The sequence below is a fragment of the Elaeis guineensis genome, chromosome 9, assembly GCF_000442705.2.
Source record: "Elaeis guineensis isolate ETL-2024a chromosome 9, EG11, whole genome shotgun sequence".
Lineage (NCBI taxonomy): Eukaryota > Viridiplantae > Streptophyta > Magnoliopsida > Arecales > Arecaceae > Elaeis > Elaeis guineensis.
This window is the reverse complement of record NC_026001.2, coordinates 84,408,487-84,431,739: the sequence shown is the minus strand read 5'-3', so window position 1 is coordinate 84,431,739 and position 23,253 is coordinate 84,408,487. Positions and strand designations below refer to the sequence as shown.

Below are 23,253 nucleotides of genomic sequence, written 5' to 3'. Positions count from 1 at the left end.
TTTAGCTTAAAGTTCAAGAAGTGTATAGAGCTATTTTATGATGGCGAAGGAATCCTAATATATCCTGAAATATTGAAATTTGTCATTTAATATGTGGAGTTTCATGTCCACCAGTTCCTCTGGTTCGCTTCTTGCAATAATTGATTGAAGATGTGTTATCTTATGTCTCCTAGATTCCTACTCTTTCTCCATTCTCTCTCTTTCTTATTGTAGTGCTTTATGCATTTTTCGGGCTACGGCTACTGTACATTGCATGGAGATCTAATGCAAAGGCATCACAGAAGAAGGAAATGGAAGAAGTATGTATATTTTGCTTCATATTGGATCTGTGTTATGTATTTGTCATGTTCTTTGTCCTACTTTATTGGTGTCACATATTTCAGTTATGTGAAGCCCTTCTAAACAACCAATTGACTTGCATGGTTGTGTTTGGTTTTGGTGCATCCCTTTAGCATCTTTTCTTTTTCTTTTGTTCTCTGTTTTAGACTATCTGAAAGACTATAATTGTTAGACAGTTTTGCATATTAGATCTATTTTACACTGTGAACTGGTTTATTTCTTACAGTATGTTGTTGAATGTTGACCTCCAGCAGCATGCTTTGGAAGAATAGTAATGTAATTACACTAGATGCAATTAGGCAGTCCATTTAGCTCCACATTATGCATTTATTAGTGCAGATAACAATAATGCATATAAGTAGTTCAAATTCAGCTAATGAACTTAGAGTATTCTTATGTGATTAATCTGCAATTTTAATTTGCTTGTAATCATGATGTTTAAGTCAAAATACTATGATTTGGTCAGTTAAATTTGTTGGATTCTTTTGTGCTATATTATTTGAGCAACAAGAGAAGTGGAGCAGCCAAAAGTGAGTGTGCATTTATAATCTGATGTAATTTTGTAAAGAGTTTGAAATATGAGATGACAACCATTCGTTCCACTTCTCATGTGCATTGCATGTGGTCAGTGATAGTAGAATTTCTACCCTGGCACCACATGTAGGTTTTCTTTTATTGAATGTACTGTGCTGTCATATTTGTGTTGCCATGCGACTTATGTTCATGCCAATTATATCATTATTCAAGAATGAAGTATTATGAAGTTGAGTTCTGTCAACTCTTCTTGATTATCCATCAGGTGTTAACAAGTGAGAAATTTGATTTATTTTTGGATCATAAGCAAAGTCAAATAAATGATCATCGATTACTTCTCACTTCATAATCATTGGTAACTTTCTGTAAATGATATTTTTCTCTGGAATCATGCTTGTCTGAGATGACTCAAGTTAGCTTTGCCTTTGCTGGAGCACTGAGAGCCATTTATATTAGCTTAACAATTACACAAGTGGAAAAACCCCACATACTACTACTTGGTTGGATGGGACTGATGGGTTATCTTTTATGCAGATACACCTGAATATTATCACCTGATCTTTTGTATGGTTTGCAATTTTATCTATTCATTTTTTCCTGCAACTTTGTTTAATGCAAGATAATTGTTCAATTCCTTATTCCAGTATAATAAGCAAAAAGATGAGGTGAAATGTGACAGCAAACATACCTCACGTTCTAATGGGACAAGATTATATTTTCAAATGGTGACATTAGTTTCTTTATGGTGCTTAAACTTATACACTGATACTTGCAAATGTAAAATGATGCCTGACTCAATTATCCATCTCATGTATAAGTAAAAGAGAACTGATTTTGGAGGGGAAACCTTTCCAAGGGCTTTGACGAAGTTTCATTTCCAAAACCTGTGCATGTGCGAATATTGAAGATCACGAGAACTTCAAGAATACTGATTATGCTTCAAATTCACTCACTGTTATTGTCTAACATCTTGCATTCATGTATTCAGTTGCAATATAAAAACTCATTTTAATTGTACATACTTACAAAATGCTTATTTCATTTTAGCTGGTTATGTGTATGTCATTATGTTACATGTATGACATTAAGTTGCATGTATGAAATTGAACATGGATGGCATGTTTATTAGACAAAGGATCCTTGTGTATTGTTCTGGCATGTGCTTATGCACTGCACATGCTAGTCAACTAATGCCTTAGGCCCTTATAATAGTATATGGTTTGCCGACGAAGTGACCTTCTCATCCTGATGCTAAATAACTTGGTATAATGCCTTTGTGAGATAGGCAGCTGTTCCTGACATATGATGATTGAGTCTAGTCTTGCTTGCATAATCGCAAACATTGTAAGAAAATCATCCATCAAAAAAGTGGAGTGTGGCAATAAAGATGCACAAACACTCTTTCTCAGAACATCCTCATCCCACAATACGTTTATAATCATTAAAGTTTTTAGCTGTTCTCATCATTACCCTATTACCTCTATTAGATCTATTCTCATAGCTTCACACAAAATATGTCTATAATAGCTAAAATAGATTATTTTTCCAAAAATGTCCATATCATATTCTCAGTTATATCTTGTAAGGATGGATTGCGTGAAAGAAAAAACTTCCACAGATAGATCACCTGTAATCGCAATGGATATAAGAAAGGGCATATTGCTTTCTTTTGGACTCAAGACTCTTTCTAGCATGCAAACTTGTTTTAATCTGATTCAACTGTACCTGTCTGATTCAAAACTCTTTTCTGGCCCTGACCGATACAAATCTCCAAATCCTATATTCAAGATGTGGGACTATTAATATGCATGCTGAGAGATTTCTGCATGGACATTTCAAAGCTCGGTAATGTCAAGATTCTAAATAAAAATAGTTTTCAAGCATGCTAATCATCTAGTTCCACTCAATCACTCAAACATGTTGTTTTCTCTTGTCCTTCTAAAGATGCAATGAAAAGGGCATTGATTAGAACTACCAAGATGATGGATTTTTTTTTTAAGGACCTCCGATGGGTCCAGCTTGTGTATTTAGAGGTTTGGTTATGGAGAGAACATCCAGACTTCTTTTCTTAATAATTTTTGCTCAGATATTTATCTAGATTTCTCATGCATTAAGATGTTTCAGGCCTCGAAAGTTATTGGTCTACAAATCACTTATCATTTTTTTTTATTAAAGTTTTTAGCATTGGCAAAATAGGTAGAGCAGTATGCACCATATTTATGTGGACTCTTTGTAGTTAGCTGTACTTACAAAATTCTTCATAATAATCTTCAAATCCACACCAATAAAAATGGAGAAGAATCAAGATTCCCATACTTGTGTTTACCATATCACCATTGCTAATTCATAATTCATGGATACAAGTGCATAAGGACGTGCAACATAACTAGTAATAACAAAACCATCCAACTTAATGGGAGGTTTTCTACTACTGTGGATGCTTGTTTCAACATTTTTGCTTTTTCATGTTTTTGCCATCTTAATGCAATGTTATGAATTCCTAGTGAGTTACCAAAGAATAACTAATTCCTAGTGAGCTTCCAAATGATAATTATTAAGAAATTATTAAAGAAAAGTTACATATATGGGTATATGCAATGTTGTTAAGATCAGGGCTGGATCATAAATCATAGAGAGCATCAGGTTGGATCAGATCATATATTGGATTGTGGATCCTAAATTTTTTAAATATTTCATAAAAATATAGTAAATACATTAAGAGGAGAAATCTGATCATCAATGAGAAATCTTCTCTTTAGCATCAGTGTTAAGCATGGTAAAGAGAAAATAATGTTGAGATGCCTCATAAGAGCACATAGGGTTGATGAGAGTTGAAAAGGGAGACAATAGTAGCAAAATAAAAAAGCAAGAAAGAGAAATGAACAAGGGGTTTGCAGTCGTTCTATAATCTTCCTCATAAGAATCCCAATCAACTCTCTGGAGCTAGCTGGATACAAATCCTCTTCTAATAGGTGAAATTGGGTATTCCTTTCCTTTTTTATAAGGAATCTAGAATATTACATAAAGGGCTAACAAAAACTTGCCTAATATTGATTGAATTGGATCTAAATTGAAAGAGATTACACTGATTTATAAAGGTAAACTAGGGTAGCCAGCTGGTTAACTATGTACACCTAAATCTGAATTCTAATTGAACTCTTTAAAAGGAAAACAATCAAGAAAAATCGAGAATCCAAAATTCTTTAAATCATCCTTAAAATCAGTCTAAATAACTAATTGCTATCAAAAAGAACCAGAATTTTTTTCTTTTGGGGTGGGTGTTGGGAGTGTGTCCTACAGCCAATCGTCTAGTTGTAGACAATTGCGCTAATGTATATGAATTGTAAATTGATTTATATCAATAAATATTTGGCAGTTCATCATTTTTACATTTTTTATTCTTATTATAATGATGAAATCCTTAGAACAATTAACTCTCGATAAAGGTAATGAGGATTTATCGAATTGTTCTTAAATTATGTTGGCGACCAAATGATACATTATTAATAGGACGATAACATTTATCAAGTTTAGATCGTTGTATGTCATATGTGTTGGTTGTCTTCATAATCAATGAGTGTGAAAATACTGGTATGGCATGTAAGTGAAATGTAGGAGTACATTTTCACTGAACGTAACTCAACTACGGAGCACTCTACTGTCAAGAGCAGCTTGTGAAGGATATGGATATAAGTGTTTCTCCGACCTGAGATCACCACGATGACTTACAAGCAACTTACTGTGCTTTGGTGCTGGATTATCTGTATTTTTAACACAGTGATGGAAGGTTTCTGGGCACAGTCAAGTACTTGCGAAGTCTGTGTGTGAGTTAAGATAGAATTGACCGCTTCAAGTTTTAGAAGATAATGCTTCACTGTGTTTCAATTTAATAAAACCTTAGCTTGGGTAATCCATGTAATTGTCACAGGATTTATAAGATTGAAACACCATATGGATGACTGATTAAGGGTTTGACAGTTAATCCTGAAGTCGTCCTAAGCATTGAGGGTCAAAGGGATGAATTATGCAGTAACCATATGTTAAAGTTCTTGAAAGTTGCTTTGCGACAATTCGACCTATTTGGATGTTGGGTATCATTGCTAGATGGTCACTTCGATTAGTGCAGGAATTAGTTTCTGTACTACAGCTTAGTGTTCGAACCTATGGAGTCACGCACACTGTCAAACGACATAGGAAAGGATTGATCTAACATCTATATGTTCAATTTGGAAGTAGGTGACTTGATTGAACAAGACTTAATTGAGAATTAAGTTCTAGATCATACGAAATTAAATACTGACTGTGTCTAGCTAGCACTAGGCATTAGCTGCAGGATTAATTTCAGGGATGAACTTAAATTAATTTGTAATCTAAAGAATTTTAGGGGATTGGCTTCGAGTCCTAATTTGGTTAGGATCTGAACTTCTAATCAGTATTTGATCTGTAATTTTGAGAGAATTGGATTCGAGTCCTAATTAATTTAAATTAGATTTAATTTAATTGGGCTTGATTTAAGGCTACTTGGGTTTAATTATCCAAGTTGAACTTGGATCTCAATTCTAATTAGATTAGGGTTGACAGCCTCTTCGAATTTGATTCGAATCGGATTCGAATTGAGCTCAATTGGAATTAAATTGAATTTGGTCACCTAAGCCCAAAATCCCTAGGTTTCTCTCTCCTTTGGCCGACCAATAGGAAGGAGGGGCGTTGAGAAATCTCCCCATCTCCCTTTGTGCGCATGAAAGGATGGGGAGGCGCAAGTTTGTGCCTCCCCTTTCTCCTTGGGTTTCTACAGATAAGAACTAATCCAAAAACTAAAATTCAAATTTGATTTGAATTGGTTTTGGGTTAGTTCTTATCTGGTTGGGGAGTTGGATCAGATTTTGTGCGACAATTAAATAAAGGGGGGTGGGGGGCGTGAATGGGCATGGAGATCAATCCTTGAGATACCTTACGATAAGCCTCCTCCACACCATCTATTGCTTCCTTTCCAAAGTAAGGACGCCCTAAGGACTTCATCCCTTTTTTTGCGAAGCATGGCATGCGAAGTAGAGGAGCCGCACCAGCAGCTCTTGGAAAGCGACTTCCTGCTACCTGGATCAAGTTTCCTGGATCAAGTTTCTTCCACTTTTGTCAAGGTATACTGATACTTTGGTTGAAATTTTTTTTTTGGAGCTTGCTCAATTTTCTTGGGGATCCGACTTTTGTTCATCAAAGATTGGATCTTTCCTTCAGTGGGTTGGGGGCAACTTACTTTTCTTGCATGAAATCAAGGAGATGCTACTCTGTTCATGGGGACAGCAAACAAGAAGCATGATCCACTGGATTGGATAATTCACTTTTTGGATCGCATGACCCAAACTTGGATTACACGATCCTTTCCAAAATTGGTCCTAGTTCCAGATGTATATCGTTTTATTGTTTTTTAAGGATTGTGGATTGGTTGATTTTAACAATACTGGAGCATATATTTATCACACATATTCCTCAACCTAATCTAGTGGAAATATTTAAGAAGGGAATAGGATAATTTCAATTGTTGCTGAATTATTGAACCATGAGGGGCATGGAATGTTGTACTGCCCGGAACCATTTGGTTCGAGGTGTACGGAGTTGTATTGGGGGTGGATTGGCATAGTTCCACTCGGTTCAAGAAATCATGCGAAATAGGGTTGAGGGAGGAGAGGGGAAAAAGGGGGGGGGGTGTGTGTGGTGGAGCACTTTCGTGCTCTCTCTTCTTCGGTCGCATGGTAAGAGGGGCAGAGCTTCTATTTTGAAATGAAATAGAGGTTCTACCCCTGTTACCGTGTGGCCAAAGGAGGGGGCTCAAAAGCCCTCCCTCTCCCTCTCTCTCCTTTCCTCCCTCCCTCTCTTTTTTCTTCTCCTGCTCCCCCTTCCTTGCTAGCTCTAGCTATGTTGGTACAGGCCTGGAATGGCACAGTACCATATTGTACCATCGGGCAACTGGTACGATACCGATATCAGTACAGCATACCTTGATGTGGGTAGTATTGGACATACACTATTGACCCAATATGCCTTTAAAAAGACTTGGATGTTGGATATTACAGTTATTAGAGATGCTATTAATGTTTAAATTATGTTTGCAAGATCTCCCAATTGGTGTATCAGACCATAAGGTGGGTGAACAGGTGGTTTAGGGTGAAAGCCTTGCATTAAGAATTACTCTAATTTGACATGTGTAGGATTTTCATGGGAAGATCATATAGGTTATTTCATATTTTTACCTAATACGAAGCACTTCATTTAGTAATTAAAAAAATATTGTTCTCCATCAATCATTCTAAACTACTGCAATACTGATACTCTAGTATTATCTGCGCAACTATAGTATGTTGTTGATATGGGAACATGATTGTGTAATTTTGATTTGCAAGTTAAATTACTTGAAAGAAAAGTTAATGCGGACATTGGATTTTATCTAAGATATTAGGTTTAGATTAGTTCAAAAACTATGTTGGTCCAGTTAAAACTTGCTTATCCACTATTCTAAAGCAGCCAAATCTCTATGTTTAAACAAAAAGGTATAGTGTATCTTATAATATCTTAATGCCAGTACCAAATCATTTGGAAGGCTTACATATATTTCCATGCATGATTACAGATGTTTCATTCTCTTGTGGCATAATATGCTAAGCTGCATTGTGAGATTAACCCATAAAGAATAGTTGCATTTGTGATATATTGGGTTATTGTTTGTAACAGAACTTCTGGACATTTGTTTTCTTGTTTCGTGTCTTATCTCTAATATGCAACACAGGGTAAAACTGGAGAATTTTCATTCGCATATTCAAGTTTGAGGGCATATGATGGGATAACTCTTTCAAAAGAATTTGTTTGTTTAGACTTGCCTGAGCTTTCCTCCCCATATGAAAAAAAAAAAATAGAGAAGGTTACAAAAGAGAAGAAAGAGAACAAAAGGAAATGAGGATGTTGACATGATCTATTAGTCATGGGGTATGTGCCATGGCTATGCAGAGATGCCAAGCCAAATCAACTTTGTCCAGCCAAATCATGCGTCAAACAGTGTCAGACCTTCAATGCTTACATCATGCAACTAATACCTTAAAACTGAAACATGTTCACTGGGGAAATTGATTACAAGGATGTTAAGTGCAAAAGATGGAGCACTACGGGTGTACCTAGATGTCAACTCATGTGACATTTCTGCCTTACTTGAAGTAAATCCAAGATAACATCATCCGTGTCAAGGTTTTACATCCCAGCGAGATAGGAAGCGTCCCGGTCATCCCATCTATTCTTGTGAGAAAATAGGACCGAGATGGAGTTTTCGAGACTTCGAAACCTATCTATGTAGGGAGAAGAAGAAAGAGGAAAGAAAGAAAGAAAGGAAGATGAAGAAAGGAAAAAGGTGAAAAGAAAGAAGAAAAAGAAAAATTAAAGAAATAAAAGGAGGAAGAAGAAAAAGAAAGGAAGGAAAGAAGGAAGAAAGGAAAAGAAAGAAGAAGAAAAAAGAAAAAAAGGAAAGGAAGTGATAAGAAAAAGAAAGAAAAATGAAAGGAAAGAAAGGAAGATAGAAGAAAAAGAAAGAAAAGGAAAGAAAAGAAAGAAAAAAACAAAGGAAAGAATAAGGGGGAGAGACACCGGATATCTATTGGGACAGGGGGCATCCCTTTCTATGAGATACGGGGCATTCTGTCCCACGGGATTTAAAACCCAGATCTGTGTAACACTCTCATTGTCTCCTTCATGCAACTAGACATGTTGAAGGTTCAGGGGCATCTCTGTCCCACGGGATTTAAAACCCAGATCTGTGTAACACTCTCATTGTCTCCTTCGTGCAACTAGACATGTTGAAGGTTCAATAGTTACAAACCTTTTTGGGTAAAGAACAATGGATTCTTTTACACTATCAGTCAATACCATTTCTCTTTCTCTGAAAGGTTTATGTTGATATAGTGCATTATGCTTATCAGTTTTCTCAATTTGAGAAATTGTACAAAGACACTGAGTAGCATATTATACATCTCCTAGTTTATAGAGTGGTTAGCTACTTAGCTTAATAAAAGAAAGGCATGCTTATGAAGGATGCCCTTGGTTTGGGCATTGAACTGGATGTATGCATGTATATCCATATGTGTATCTTAAGGATGCCTATGATATAGCTTGATCTATCAGACACTAAATTACAAAATTACCATGTTAATTCGAGCTGCACCAATATGCAACATGATAGAACATTGTGTGCAATTAAAGAAGAATTGATTGATATCATAATTTCTTATTGTACATATTTTTTATGTAGATATATTCATACAAGATAACTTCACAAATAAAAGAAAGTGATATCAGAATAATAAAGAGCATCTTATGACATGTCTATTGGCATTTTGAGATATCCTTGTGTGCCCAAAATTAGGAGATAGTGTTTTTGTCATGAAGTTCCTATTAATTTTTTGGAACAAGTATAGGATTACGAGCTACTCCACCAAAAGCTTTCTAGCTTACAATGGTTTCTTTATAAATTTTAACTTTTTCCATTATCAGACAATGGCATTTGTTAAGACCACATTTTTAATTGCTGAGTGAAAACTCTGCAGGTTGAAGAAAAGCTTGAGACAGGGCAAGGGAAAAGCACATTTCGCCGCTTTTTTTCAAGATTTTGTACGCCTATCTTTTTAGAGGTACATTTTGGTTCACTTTGCAATTTAATATAGCTTATGGAGGTAAGAATGGCCTTCTTCATGAAGGATATTGTAAACTTGACTACATGGAGGCCTCAGCCATTTTAGCACTTTCTCAACGTGTGCACTCTGGCCAGTACACTGAATTGTTGGATTCTATTGTCTCCAGCCATGCCTATTATAGTTATCAAACAACTTATCTTTTTCACATTCTAAATATCTGTTTGTCAAACAATTAATCTGTATTGTAGTTCAGTATGACAATTGCAATATAGTACATGTGGAGTTTGTCTTAACACTTTTTATGATATCATATGCAGTCGTTTATCTTGACCTTTTTAGCAGAATGGGGGGATCGTAGTCAAATAGCAACAATTGCGGTAAGCTGGTTGTATATTGCTTAGATTATTTTTCATGGTCAATGTTATTTCCTTTCTTTCTCCCCTTTTTGACTTTTCCTTCTTCCCCATTGTGAGTTACATTTTCCTTGAGGAGTTTTCAATTTTTAGCTAAGTGATGATAATTTGTCTACACCTATATAGAGCAGTTCATTACTCCTGAGGACATCCAGTTTTTATCCTCACATTTGTGTCTGTGTTATATATTTCATCAAATGTTTCTGAGTCTGTTTTCTTCTGTTTAATGTTGTGCATGAGGTGAAACAAATTCATTTCTGATGATGTTAAATTAATGTCAATTTGCTTTTGAATTTAACTTTCCATCATGAAGTCCTATATTATATAAAGCAAAGATTCAAAAATTGATTTGCTTGTGATACTGCAGTACCAATGGACAATGCAATCATGTCCATCTTCCATCCAAATTTTGGCATATACTGGTCAGTTACAGACCATGTTTGCTGTACAGCATTGCAGCATAAAAACCATGCAGCAGGTTACAAAGTGTAATATGCTTCCATATTTGTAATTGTTGTAAATTATTCACATTCTCACTCATTATTTCATATAGAAGGCCCCATTGATTTGTTTATTGTGTATTTTAAATAAAACCTTAAATTTTTGTTGCATAAGCATCTTAGAATGCTAATAAGCATAAAGGTATTATTTTGAATATTCTGGTGACTGGGACTGGTGCATAACTTGATTAAGATAACCATACAAGTCCGCATAATGTTACTTTCTTATGTGACAGCCCAAAATCTGTGATTTAGAATGGCAGTGTGCCCTGTTGACATTTGCAGTGTTAAATTTTAGAGTGATCCCTCAGTGCTGGAATGTGAAATACTCATACAGCTATTTTTTTTTTCAAATAACCAACTGCATCTTGTTTACTTGTATCTGCATCATGCAGCTAGCAACCCACAAGAATGCGGTTGGAGTTGCAGTTGGAGCAACATTAGGCCACACGATATGCACTTCTCTTGCAGTGGTGGGTGGGAGCATGCTGGCATCCAAAATCTCACAGCGTACAGTTGCAACCATTGGGGGTCTGCTGTTCCTTGGGTTTTCCTTGTCATCATACTTCTATCCACCTTTATGATTGTAGATCATTTGGCTGTGGAGCTATTTGTCCTGTACCCATTTTTGCTGTTGCTAGCATCCTATACATGTTTTACAAAGTACATCAAATCAAGTAATGTTGCAGTTCAATTCTTTTCATGTATGATATATAGCAGTTGAATTCACTTCTTTAGGGCCCTTCTATTGCATTCTTTTGGTAGTGTGCTTGTTTGTTCACATGGAGCAGGTGTATGTCAGACAGCCTGCAATGTATTGTTAATTAGTTATCCAGTTCTTTAAATGTATACTGCATAGATTTGGATTCACGTTGTGAAGTTTAATTTAAATATGAAATTACATATGTAAGACTGATTTTAGATGATAGTTACAAAGAGTAATTATACCATGATGAGCTGACATACTAACCAGCACGATCTTCAGAGCCACAAGAAGATGCATAAACTAGAACTGAATGGTGAAAATTCTATAGAGTTTGATCTGGATTACCAAGCTCAATGTAGGTATCATATCGTTGTGCCTGACATAACCTTGAACTTTAACTGGTTCAGTTGCAGTATTGTAATATGTCTTTATAATATGTTGTTCAAGTACTGTAATCAATAAATCAGATTTTTTTTCTTTTTTTGGTATGGATAACTTCTGGATTAGTCTAAAATTTACTTCTGGGAATGGATCAGGCATTCTTTGTTGGCAGGACATTTGGTTAGGAGATCACCTTCTTTCAACATTGTTCACAAAGCCTATACCATGCAACAGAAAATGAAGAAGCAAAGTGGCAGTTTATTGGAGCCCTGCATCAAGGAGCTGGGAAATTATGTTAAGCACTCTCTTCGTCCGGTCGAAGAACTAAAAGATCTGGCCACCATTCTTCAATGCATCTCACCTCATGGACAGCCAAATTGGGGATGGCTTGAAAGCAACATTTATTCAGTGGAGTCCTTCTACAGGTTTGTTTATCAAAAGGGTTATCTATCCCCTTGTCTCAGCTTTATGGACAGCAGTACCACCACAAAAATCGAAGTGTTTATGTGGCTGGCCTTGAAGAACAAGCTCAACACAAGGAAAATCCTAAACAAAAAGGGTGGTCCGCCATGCTCCATTGACCCTCATTGTAAAGCAAGTATTTATTAGTGCACTATTAAGAATCAGATGGCCAATGAGAACTACTATAAAAACACTCTGGATGGATGTCAGAAAATAAAGGAAAACTGAGAGGCTATGATTGTGCTTGTGGAAATATGTTCAACCGATTTCGCACTTCAGACGCTGGGAATTTACTCTTAGCTACATTTGCTCTCATTTTCTCTCTCTTTTGCATTCTTTTATGCTTAACGTTGTTGTTGGGATTATCCCATTATTCGGAAAAAAAAAAAAGAAAGAAAGAAAGGAAAGAGAAGAAAGAACCTTATTGTTGTAAGGAATCTACAGCAAGTTCCTGGTAATCAACTGCAATGTGATTTCTTGACAGCCCAAGTGAATATTCAACCATTTAGTGGAACTCGAGCACCCCAAATTCCATAAGCAGTATAGGATATGAGCCAGGAATGTCTACATAGATTGGTAGCAACCTCATGGATGTGACCACTTGGAGAAAAAGGGTTTCTAAATTCTGCTTATGCCTGTCCTAGTCGATAATTGAAGCATGCAATTTCTTCTTCTTCTCGTTTTTTTTTTTTTAAATTTGTTTTGCTGGAAGTTTTATTTATTTAACTAGAATTCCTCCTGAAAAAAAAAAAAAAAGAATAGAATTCAAGCATGCAATTTCTTTAGGGAGCAGCTCCCACTGGAGCTGGGAGCCAATGGCTTGAAACAAGTGCTTGGAAATTTCACATAAGAAATTCCATTTGCCACCATACTGTGGAAAATGATACCTTCAAATGTATAAGGTCAAAGGTGAACTGCAGTAAATGGAAGCAACCAAACCTTGGGAATTCATTTACTTTCAAGGCCAGTAAAAGGATTATATCACTTCTATGCCAATATGGTTTCAGAAGTAACTAGTACTGAAAACTCTTCCTCTGAAACCAATCCATGATATATCCATGAAAAAGATTTGTTGGAAGCCCTCTGAGCTCCAAAAAATGCATAGAACCCTGTGATCAGAAGCAACCATTGAACTTTAAAATTTGATGCATGTTGAAGAGTATAAGCGGCTCGATTTTTTCATCAGAGAAAGATCCATCAATCTGCTGAGGCTAAATGACCATAGAGAAAAATTTTGGCATCTCTTTCAGGGCCTTGTGCAAATTGTATGAAGTTATGGATCACGTTCAATAAACTGTTGTTTTGTACGAGACTCTTTAAAACTCCTTGCTTGCATTTCACTCCTAAATGAGTTGACTTACTACAGAGAGAGTTGTTGGATGCTTTTGCAAGAAAAGAGAAGCCAGTGAGAGATCTTTAGATGATGGCTTGGTCCTTAAGGGAGGTTTGGAAATAGTCCTCAGGAAATAGAAGAGCCTATAAGGATTTAACACAGATGTAAAGGTTCTTTGTTACACAAAAAGAACAGTTGGTGGGCTAAACTGGCCTCCAAGATGACATCCACCTAGAAAGTAGGTACCAACCAACCATCCAACCCAGACATTTCATAATATTCTCTCAGCTGGATATGGGTGAGTCCTACCTTTCTCTGCCTAAAGAAGCTAATAGACTTGCTAACAAAGCCAACACCACCCAATATGCCAACACTATTTTTTTGCCTTGAAGCCTATAGTAACCATTCCTGTATCTCTCTCTTCCTTCAATTCTACTCTAAACTTCTTTTTCCTGTTCATTGACAAGGCAATGAAAGATCAAATGGAGAGGTTCATGGTTCTTCCATTTTCTGTTGGCTGCGTCTCGCACTCGAGCAATGCAGTAACTGGAAACCAAGCAAAACAAGCCCAGACAAAATCAAACCCAGTGCCAGCAAGTAACTTCTTTTTTTGTTTTTAACTTCCTTTCTTATTTTTGTGATCTCTTGGAGTGACTCACTGGGTTCCTTCCTTCTGTAATTTTGTCTTCAAGGTGGAGAAGAAGAGAGTTTATCTAGTGGGAAGATGAAGACCTCCCTTGGGCTTATCTCTTTTCCAAGGCGCAACATCTCTGCAGGGCTTCAGAAGCTGATCAAGAGCTTCAAAAGCTTGTCCCAGCTGTTTGCAGTGTACAAGGAGGAAGATGAAGAGATGGAGATGGAGATGGAGATTGGGTTCCCCACAGATGTGCAGCATGTGGCTCATATAGGGTGGGATGGGTCTAACAGTGTTTCAACCATCAAAAGCTGGGATGGTGCACCAGAGTTGCTCTCCCTACCCTCTCTTTCCCTTGGGCAGTTTGAGCCTGCCATGTCTGCTCAGGCTGATGGACCTCTAGCCAATGGTCCTCTTAGGTTCCCATGAGCATGGTGAGTTGTGGTTAATGGTCTTCTTGCTGTGTTTGTTGTTGCATTATGCCACTAAAATGATGTAAAGGTCTTCAGCACCTTGGGTATTTGCATGGGGGGTGCAAGTGCAACTGAGGTGTATGGATTCATGTCAAATGATTTCTTTTTTTAAGAAAAAGAGGTCTGATGATTAGAGACTGATACCACATGGGCATTGTTGGTCCTCATGCCAAGAGGGTCACATCCTTTCATTGGTTCAAAGAATGTTGTCATCCACCTAAATTCTAGACTTATATTTAAAAAACCCATTGTTTTCCTTAATTAGTAAAAAATGGCATTGTTTATGATCCTACCCCGCTAGTCTAGTTTAGATGCCCGAGGGAAAAAGAGCAAAAAAAATCCTTTCCCGAGGTTTCGCACAGGTTTTATTTGATAGACTCTGTTTGTAAGAAACCATTATACCAATACTATAATTATACTAATAGTCTTAAATCTCATGAAAATTCTTTAGGTTAGGATTTTCTGTACGTTGCCGAACCAATCGATACATTCTTATCATATCAGACCACGGAGAATCGGCATGATTCAAATAGTATACCGACGGTATTGGGGAGAAGTGAGAGAAGTGAGAAAAAAAGAGAGAGGAGGAGAGGAGGGAGGCGGAGCCGTCGAAGGCCGGTGGTGGCTGTTGCGGCTACTGGAGGATTTTCGAACCTCATTATCACCTGATAGGGCACTTAAAAAGTGAGAAAGAGAGAGCTCGGGGGTGGGGGGCGCGACGTATCGGACGAATGGTGCCTCCGTCGCGAGGTCCCAGATGGCCAACGAACCGATGCCGACGATCTGAGGGTGATCAAGCGTGTGAAGCCCCTCGCGCTCCACTCTACTCTTCTTTTTCGAAATAGACGACAGCTTATTTTTTTTTTTTTGTTTTAAATTATAAAGTCGGCAACTCTTATTTCTATTTTTTTTCTGGTTTTAAACTCATGAAGTCGGCGACTTCAGGATTTTTTAAAAAAAAAAAACCGGCCAGCTTTACTTAAAATCCGATTTTTTAAAAAAAATTCGTAAAACAGAGACGTCACCCCCGTTTCACACCCGCAGCACCGCACGTGTGAACTATGCTCTCTGGCGGCTACAGTAGTCAGTAGAGGCCGTTCAGCGCCCAGTCAGCTCTTTTCCCTCCTCTTTTTTTTTCTCTCTCTCTCTTTTTCTTCTCTCGGTTTGGTTCAGATTTTTTCATCGGTTCATCTCGATTCGGTATGGTACCATACTGTATCATACCATCGGCCGGTCGAAATGGCTGCCGGCACTAGTATAGGAAACCTTGCTCTAGACTGTTGGCATATGCCATAAGATTTCTGATTAATTGGGTTCTTGCTTTCTGGGGTGCCAACAGACTGGGCTGAGGTCTTCTTAGCCCTGCCAGGGGATGAAACCACCAGGCCTGGAGCCAGACCATCACCTCAACTAGTCAGAATAGATGCTTTAGTGGTTGATTCCTCTCTCTCTTTGGGTGAGAGTTCATTCATGTCTGTTGGAGGGAGGCTCGGTGCTTGAACCTCGGAGTTATTTCCTCAAATTTTGATGATGGGTGATGCTCCAACTATTACTGTATTATTCACCTTTTTAAGAAAAATTATTCCATTATTCTCAAAAAGAATAAGCACGGGTAGCCTTAGAATTGCACTGCCAGTTTTAAATCTTATGGAATGGGTTTGTCTTGATTTCGGAATGCAGGATTTTGAAATGCAGGATGTCTCAAGATGAGCCAATTAGAATGCTGGGACAATGGAGGGATGATCTTATCCTAATACTCGGAATGATATTCCATCCTGATGTCCCATCAGTACTTAAGTCCTCTGGTTAAGTATTATTAAAAACCCATGTCCAATCTAGCTTAAATATGGTTTCATTGAGAGCAGACAATCCTCAAAAGAGCTGTTAGTTTTTCTTAGCAGTCTGAGTGAAGCTCAAAGTGGATTTGAATTGGTTCAATTTGGAAGCCAATCTTGCATTTTGCTCATAAATCATGTACCATAGAATATGTTTAATAGTATCAATTTCATTTTGAGATAATCATTATTGATTTTTGAAAGCATTTAAGGCCAAAAACTTTAAACATCATTCTAGCCACAGATATGTATAAGTGGAGTCTGTAAGGGTTATGGTCCCTCCTAATTTTTCAAAGATCCTCTATGAATTTATAGATTTGGCTCCAACAAAATACCATAGCAATGGCCCCATCTAAAATCTTGGAGGTCCAGGACCTGAGCATCAGTTTAAAACCCCCTCAATTCTTAGCAACAGACGAAGGGTTTGAGTCTTTATTGTTGTTGTCTCTTAAGATTTTCGAATCTGCCGAGGATTTTTTGACTAAAAATCTTAGACTGGACAAGTAAAAATATAGCATGCTTTCATCAAAAAAATATGGCATGCCCAGATTCCTCCTTTTGTCCTATAGGATGGGAATTCCCACCCTTATCTCCAGATAAAATTAGATTAAAATAAAATAAAATCTTGCGGTCTATCTTCCACATGTTAGTTTTAAGGCATCCAATTGCTAGTTGCAATCAAATAAGGAGAAAGGGAAAGGAATTTATGTGCTATAAAATTCTATTCCTGGTCTCCCACCCTCCTCTTAAAATGGCATGTCCTCTCTTCTCTTGTGTATATGATTGTCTTCAATTAGAATGGCAATAGGTTAAGGAAAAATTTCTATTTATACGATGTTACAATAATGATATGTACAAAGAAAAAATAATTCATATACCCAATGCCAGTAAAATGCAGCATCCATTAATTGGCCCAAAATGCAAGATAGGGGCCAGTTGAGGTGCTTCAAAAAAAAAAAAAAAAAAGCATTTAAGGTATTGATTTTTTTCGAAAAAACAAAAAGGTGTCCAAATATTACATGATATACACAATCAAGAAATTTTTCCATTTGGAAGAAAGTAGTAAGGGTTTTTCTAAACAATTTGGCTTTGCCTATGTGAGGATCATGTGGGGCATATGCTCAGTCCTACATTGGCTATATCCTGGCAAGATCTTCAGTACTTATTTAGAGCCAACGAATTCAAATAATATCTCTCTGCTGGTATTTTTGGACAAGATCATAAGTTATTATAAATAGTATTAGAGTAGAGGTAGCCCATGACTCTATAAACTAGAGGATATTATAGCATCGGCCATTATTATGTTATTATAACATCAGGAATATATGAGGTATATGTTTCCTCCTAGATATTATGCTATATTTTAATCAATTATGTTCATGTTGAATGCACAATATTAGAGTAGATTAGTAAATGACAAATAAACACAAAAGATGCAGGTTTGGAGATAAACATAGAAAATTATTAAAATGCCCTTAAACATCATGTATAGTTTAAAAGCATCAATGTAGTTATATATGGTCGGGCACCTTAGGGATTTGGTCTAACCTATATGGCTATCAAGGGTTTATATTATAACCCTCATATAATGTATTTTGATCAATAGTAATATTGCATGTTAAAACCATGAAGATGAATAAGAGGTCCATCATTGAGTTCTTAGGCTATAAAATCCATGAAGGCATATAATGATTCCAATTTGATTATTAAGCTGGTATTTAAACATTATAAAATTCATATCAAAGTCAATTAATGTCAAATAACCTCAACCCTATGTAAATAAATGTTAAATCATAATCATGGTTCATGCTCAAGTCTGTTAGGTTCCATAATTGGTACCAATTTGTCTCAATTCATGCTTGGATTTAAGTTGGACTTAGTTTGGTCAGGTTGAATATGGCTTAGGTTAGTTTGAGCATATTAAAGTTGGACTCAATTTGGTCTGCTTGCTGGTAAATCACCAAAAAATCTGCATTATTGCTTAAGATTTTCACAAGCAAGACATATGCATTGAAGTGAATATTCTCCTAGAACATTTGGGAGACATTGTAGTTTATTTTTTTTCAAAAAAAAGGGCACATTTTACAGGGGCTAGTGAAAATGCATGCATCTGATCCTCTACTTCATGATATTTGGAGTGTGCGAGGGACTGTCTCTCTATGGACATTCACCATTATGATCATGGATTTGCAGTATTATGAATATTGAGACTTGGGTTGATATTTGCTTTTGGATTTAGATGCTCTGAATCAGTTTTGATTTAATTAAAAATTTGAATTGAATCTTTTTATTTCTTTTATTTATGATAAATTTGTTATTATAATTAAGAAAATGAATGTGGCTTCGTGTTATTGAGGGCTGCATTCCTTGATAGTATGACCGTGTTATGTCTCAGATTTGGGGCATGATATTTTATGATATCAGAGCAATAGATTTGATCATTGATAAACTTAAAGTCCAATAATGGGTAGATAGATCTCGTTTAGCTAGATCATATTTAATTGAATAAAAATAGATAAGTTTTTCTTAAAGTTTCTGTTGCTCATTTAAGAAAGTTAATTAATACTAATATTTTTAGGTGACAATGAGCAATAGAAAGAATGAAATCTCAATGAATCCTGTCAGTAGAAAAAGAGGAGCAAGAAAACTACGAGAGGAGATGCCAACCAGTCCGCTGAGCATGCTCCTAATGCACCAGCCACTCAGACAAATATTGCTAGAGTATGCCGAGTGGTGGCTCAGCTTATTCAACAACAGCAGTCGACACAAGCCGCTCCTCAACCTACACCATCATTAGAGTCATATTACGAGAGGTTTAGAAGGCTTAATCCACCACTGTTTGAGGGTGGACCTGACTCTTTAGTTGCAGAGATCTGAATTCAGGAGACAGAGAAGATGTTTGATGCCCTACAGTATCTCGAGAATGTGAAGGTCAAATTAACCATACCTATGCTGAAAGAAAACATCGAGTTTTGGTGGATTGTAATAAAGGCTGTCTATGAGAATATCGATGATCAGTTGACTTGGGAGGAGTTTAAAAAGATATTTTATGATCAATACTTCTCCGAGATAATGAGATTAGTAAAAGAGAATGAGTTCTTGGCTTTAAGGCAAAAAGATGAAATAACAATATTAGAGTATGCAAACAAATTCAATGAGTTAGGCTGTTTCTGCCCCAGCTTATGGAATCTGAAAGGAGCAAATCTAATTGATTTGAACAAGGATTAAGATATGAGATTTGATCTCAATTGTCTTCTCACATTTTTAATGATTATAAAGATGTGTTAGAACAACTTTGAAAGTAAATTTGAGATAAAAATATCAGAACAGGAGAGGAGTAACAAAAAGAGATTGAGACCAATAGAAAATTTAAATGATCAACAGAAAAAATTTACTAATATTGCAGAGAATAATAAGAACTATGATCTATGAATATTATGATAAAAATTATTATGGACCTTGTCTCAGAAAGCTGAGAGCATGCTTTTCATGCGGTAGAATAAGACATATGGCACGAGATTGTCCTATTAAGAAAAAAGATAGTTCAAAGACTTTCAAGCTAGCAGATCAGAAACAATAAGAAAATGTATGGGTGTTCATTAACTCAACAAGGTGTCAGTACAAGCAATCAAGTAGTTACAGATACCATTCTAGTCACCCCATAGTTGCTCATATGCTATTTGATTATGAATTTTCTCATTCCTTTACATCTTTTAAGTAATAACTATATAGAACTGAATAAGCCACTATATATTATATCTTCTCTTAGAAAAGTTATTTTCATCAATGTCTTGTTAAAAAAAAAATTGCCTCATTTTAAATGAGGAAGTTAAGATTGATGGAACCTAATCTAAGAGTATAGTAAAGATAGTATAAAGATTAAGATCCCTATTAATAAAAGAGTGAAGATATATCAAGTTTCGAGGATAAAACTTTTTTTAAGGGAGGTAGAATGTAATATCCAATCCTAAAAATCAAGCCCACCAAATTTTGGCCACCAAGTCCAAAAAAAAAGAAATCTGGAAGAAGACTCCGTCTTCCTCCCCTTGCTTGATTAGGAGAGGGTCTCCTAGGGTAAATAAGAACCCAAGGAAGAGCTCTATAAAAACACCTCTTCTCTCCTCCATGGTCGGCCATGGCTAGCATCGATTTTTTCTTCTCTTCTCCTCAGATTCTTTCATTGAAACCACGGACGCTCTCACCGTGTTTGCCTCAAATCCTCATCGGAGATCTCACCAAAGTCGAAGGTAAGCACTGGCCCTCCTTCCTCTCTTCTTTTTCCTCCTTTTTATGGCATGGCGTACCCTCGTCGGCCGTCGGGTTTATCAAAAATCCACAAAAAAATAAGATCCTATTTTTCTCTGTTCGGCCGAGCCATCTCCCTCCCTTTTTCAGCCACCAGTGCCGCTGCCTATGGTGCCGCACCCATGGATCATGACCCCCACCTCTCTATCTATCTTTTTCAAAGATCATGGCCGCCAGTGATCAGCCAATGACTGAAGAAAATCAAAGAGAAAGGGGGCGATCTCCTATTTTTTTATTTTTTTATTATTTTCTGTCGCCTGTTGTCGGCCCTCCCTTGCTCCATCGTTGTCGATCAGACATCGCCACCTGCTGTCGGACCTCCAGCCATACCACTGCATCTCGTCGGAGCACGAGCCGCTAAGCCCCCCTATGTCCCTCCTCTTTTCGGCCAGGAAAAGAAAGAAGAAAAGAAAAGAGAAGAAAAGAAGAAGGGAAGAAAAAGAAAAAGAAGAAAAGAAAAAAAAGAGAAAAAAAGAGAGAATTTTCTCTCTCCTCTCTATCCCTCTTCTCTCTCTTTCTTCTCTCTAAAATTTTTCTCTTTCTCTCTTTAAAATTTCTCTCTCTTACTTTCTCTCTCTAAGAAAGACCTATAAATCTTGTATCGGACTATTTTTTTCTCTTTTAAAGATCCATATTGACCTTAACGAGATGACCCCGAATTGATTTAGTGCTCGGATGGTCTATCGAACTGGTCATCCAGTCAACCACTTTCTTTTAGTATTTAATTTTATTGAATATATGAAATAAAAAGTGATCATGATTTAATATTTTAAATAAGATTATTTAATTCATTTAAAAAATACTAAAGATCAAGGATAATTAAGATAAGTGAATTTTACGCTCCTTATTTATTTTTAATAATCATATTTTTCATGCAAAAATTATTGTTGATGAATTATATTTTTCATAAAATAAGGATCAGCATATGTGATATGAAAAAATATATTTTATTATGAGTATTGATTTCATGAATATGTCTTACGAAAATAGTATGGTTATGAAGTATGAATTTTATAATTTTTTTACATATGTATAGATATGTTTTAAGAAAAAGATATAAAGATTTCAAAGGCTCTCAAATAACTATGAATAAATCTCTATGAGAAAGTCGACATCTGGAACTAGCATCCATATGAACACAGGCCCTACCAGCGGGTATAAAATTAGCATATAAAATATGAACTTGTTGATTAAGAACACTAGCCCTGTCACGAGTATAAAGTGACCATAGTACAAATATCTATGAGCAAGATTTAGAAACATGACATGGACATATGAGAAGAATGATTTACAAAATATGTTTATGAAATATTCATGATTTATGCATGCATAATTAGTTTATGACTTATTTTATTGTATGTTCTATGAAATACTTTATTTTATATTATCTGTTATTTTTTAAATATTATATTATTATAAAAAATTTATACTTGATCCAATAAGGAAGTGCATATTCTACTTACTGGACTAGTATAGCTCATATTTTTTTTATTTTTTTCTTGTATAGAGGAATACGGTTAGGACCGACAAAGAAAATTCAGACTTGAAGATTTGCGAAGTATAAACAAGCATAAACTAAACTGAAAGTTTAGTTTATTTTATGATCATGGATTTGTAGTTATTATGAATATTAAGACTTGGGTTGATATTTGCTTTTGGATTTAGATGATCTGAACCAGTTTTGGTTTAATTAAGAATTTAAATTAAATTTTTTTATTTTTTTTATTTATGATATATTTATTATTATAATTAAGAAAATAAATGTGACTTCGTGTTATCGAGGGCTGCATCCTTGATAGTATGGCCATGTTATGTTTTGGATTTGGGGCATGACATGCATAAATAGGAATTCAACAATAAATAGCCATCAAAACCAAAGAATTTTTTCTCAATAAGGACCAAATGTAATATGACAATCAACCCAAGTAAACTTCAGCTTCCCCAATACAATAAGCAACACCAATCATGTATGTGCATGCAGCTTAGCTAAGCATCCATACACACGCACACATATCAAAATTATGAAACAAAAAAAAGATTTCAAACTTCATGAACGACTTGTCCTTTTGGAAAAAATGAAAGGATAGAAGAATATCATATTGAAACTATGAAGAATGCTTTAGCAGATAGACATATAGGAAGAATAGAATCTTACTATATTGACTGTAGCTACAAAAAGAGAACTAAAGCAACTAGCTCTGCACATTACATTCATTATACAAAATACTGGTGAGATAATAGATAATTCCAATAGAATATGATTCATTAAGTGGATAAGTATTTGACAATGGAGACAGTCATTTTATTAATGAATAATGACTTTGCAAGAAGGAAGCATAGGGAAAAAAGGAAAACCTCTAGCAACAACTAACAAGGGGAATGGATAGAAGATAACAAGGTAAGGAAAAAATATTGTGACCTGAAATTGTCGAATCATTTGATGTCTTACGTTATGTGGCTTCACTATCCTATATTGACCCTCATGACTTCCTAATTAGCTAGAAGCCAACATCTTTTTTTGGTTTGTGCCTAGTTGAATTTATATAATACTTGCCTTGTTGAAAAGAAATTCATTAAATTAGATATAGATACAATTAGTCATGTTATTAGAAGTTTGAAACTCTTTAAGGTACTATCTATATATATTATATTATACATTTTGGATCACC

The 23,253-nt window shown here is 35.9% G+C and overlaps 2 protein-coding genes across 2 annotated transcripts; both read left to right on the top strand.

Moving 5' to 3' along the window:
* Nucleotides 1-213: 213 nt before the first annotated feature.
* Nucleotides 214-11,383, top strand: LOC105051209 (GDT1-like protein 4; the record flags this gene model as incomplete). The annotated part of the gene is given in 4 exon segments (XM_029266475.2): nucleotides 214-299; nucleotides 9,456-9,539; nucleotides 9,860-9,919; nucleotides 10,851-11,383. Coding segments are annotated over 4 exon segments (419 nt in total), but the record flags the coding sequence as incomplete, so codon positions are not given.
* A 2,198-nt stretch (nucleotides 11,384-13,581) lies between these two features.
* On the top strand, nucleotides 13,582-14,577 carry LOC114914506 (CRIB domain-containing protein RIC4-like). The gene is made up of 2 exons (XM_073243488.1): nucleotides 13,582-13,934; nucleotides 14,030-14,577. The coding sequence occupies exons 1-2, from the start codon at nucleotides 13,808-13,810 to the stop codon at nucleotides 14,398-14,400; spliced, it is 498 nt and encodes a 165-aa protein (XP_073099589.1). The 5' UTR covers nucleotides 13,582-13,807; the 3' UTR covers nucleotides 14,401-14,577.
* Nucleotides 14,578-23,253: the final 8,676 nt, after the last annotated feature.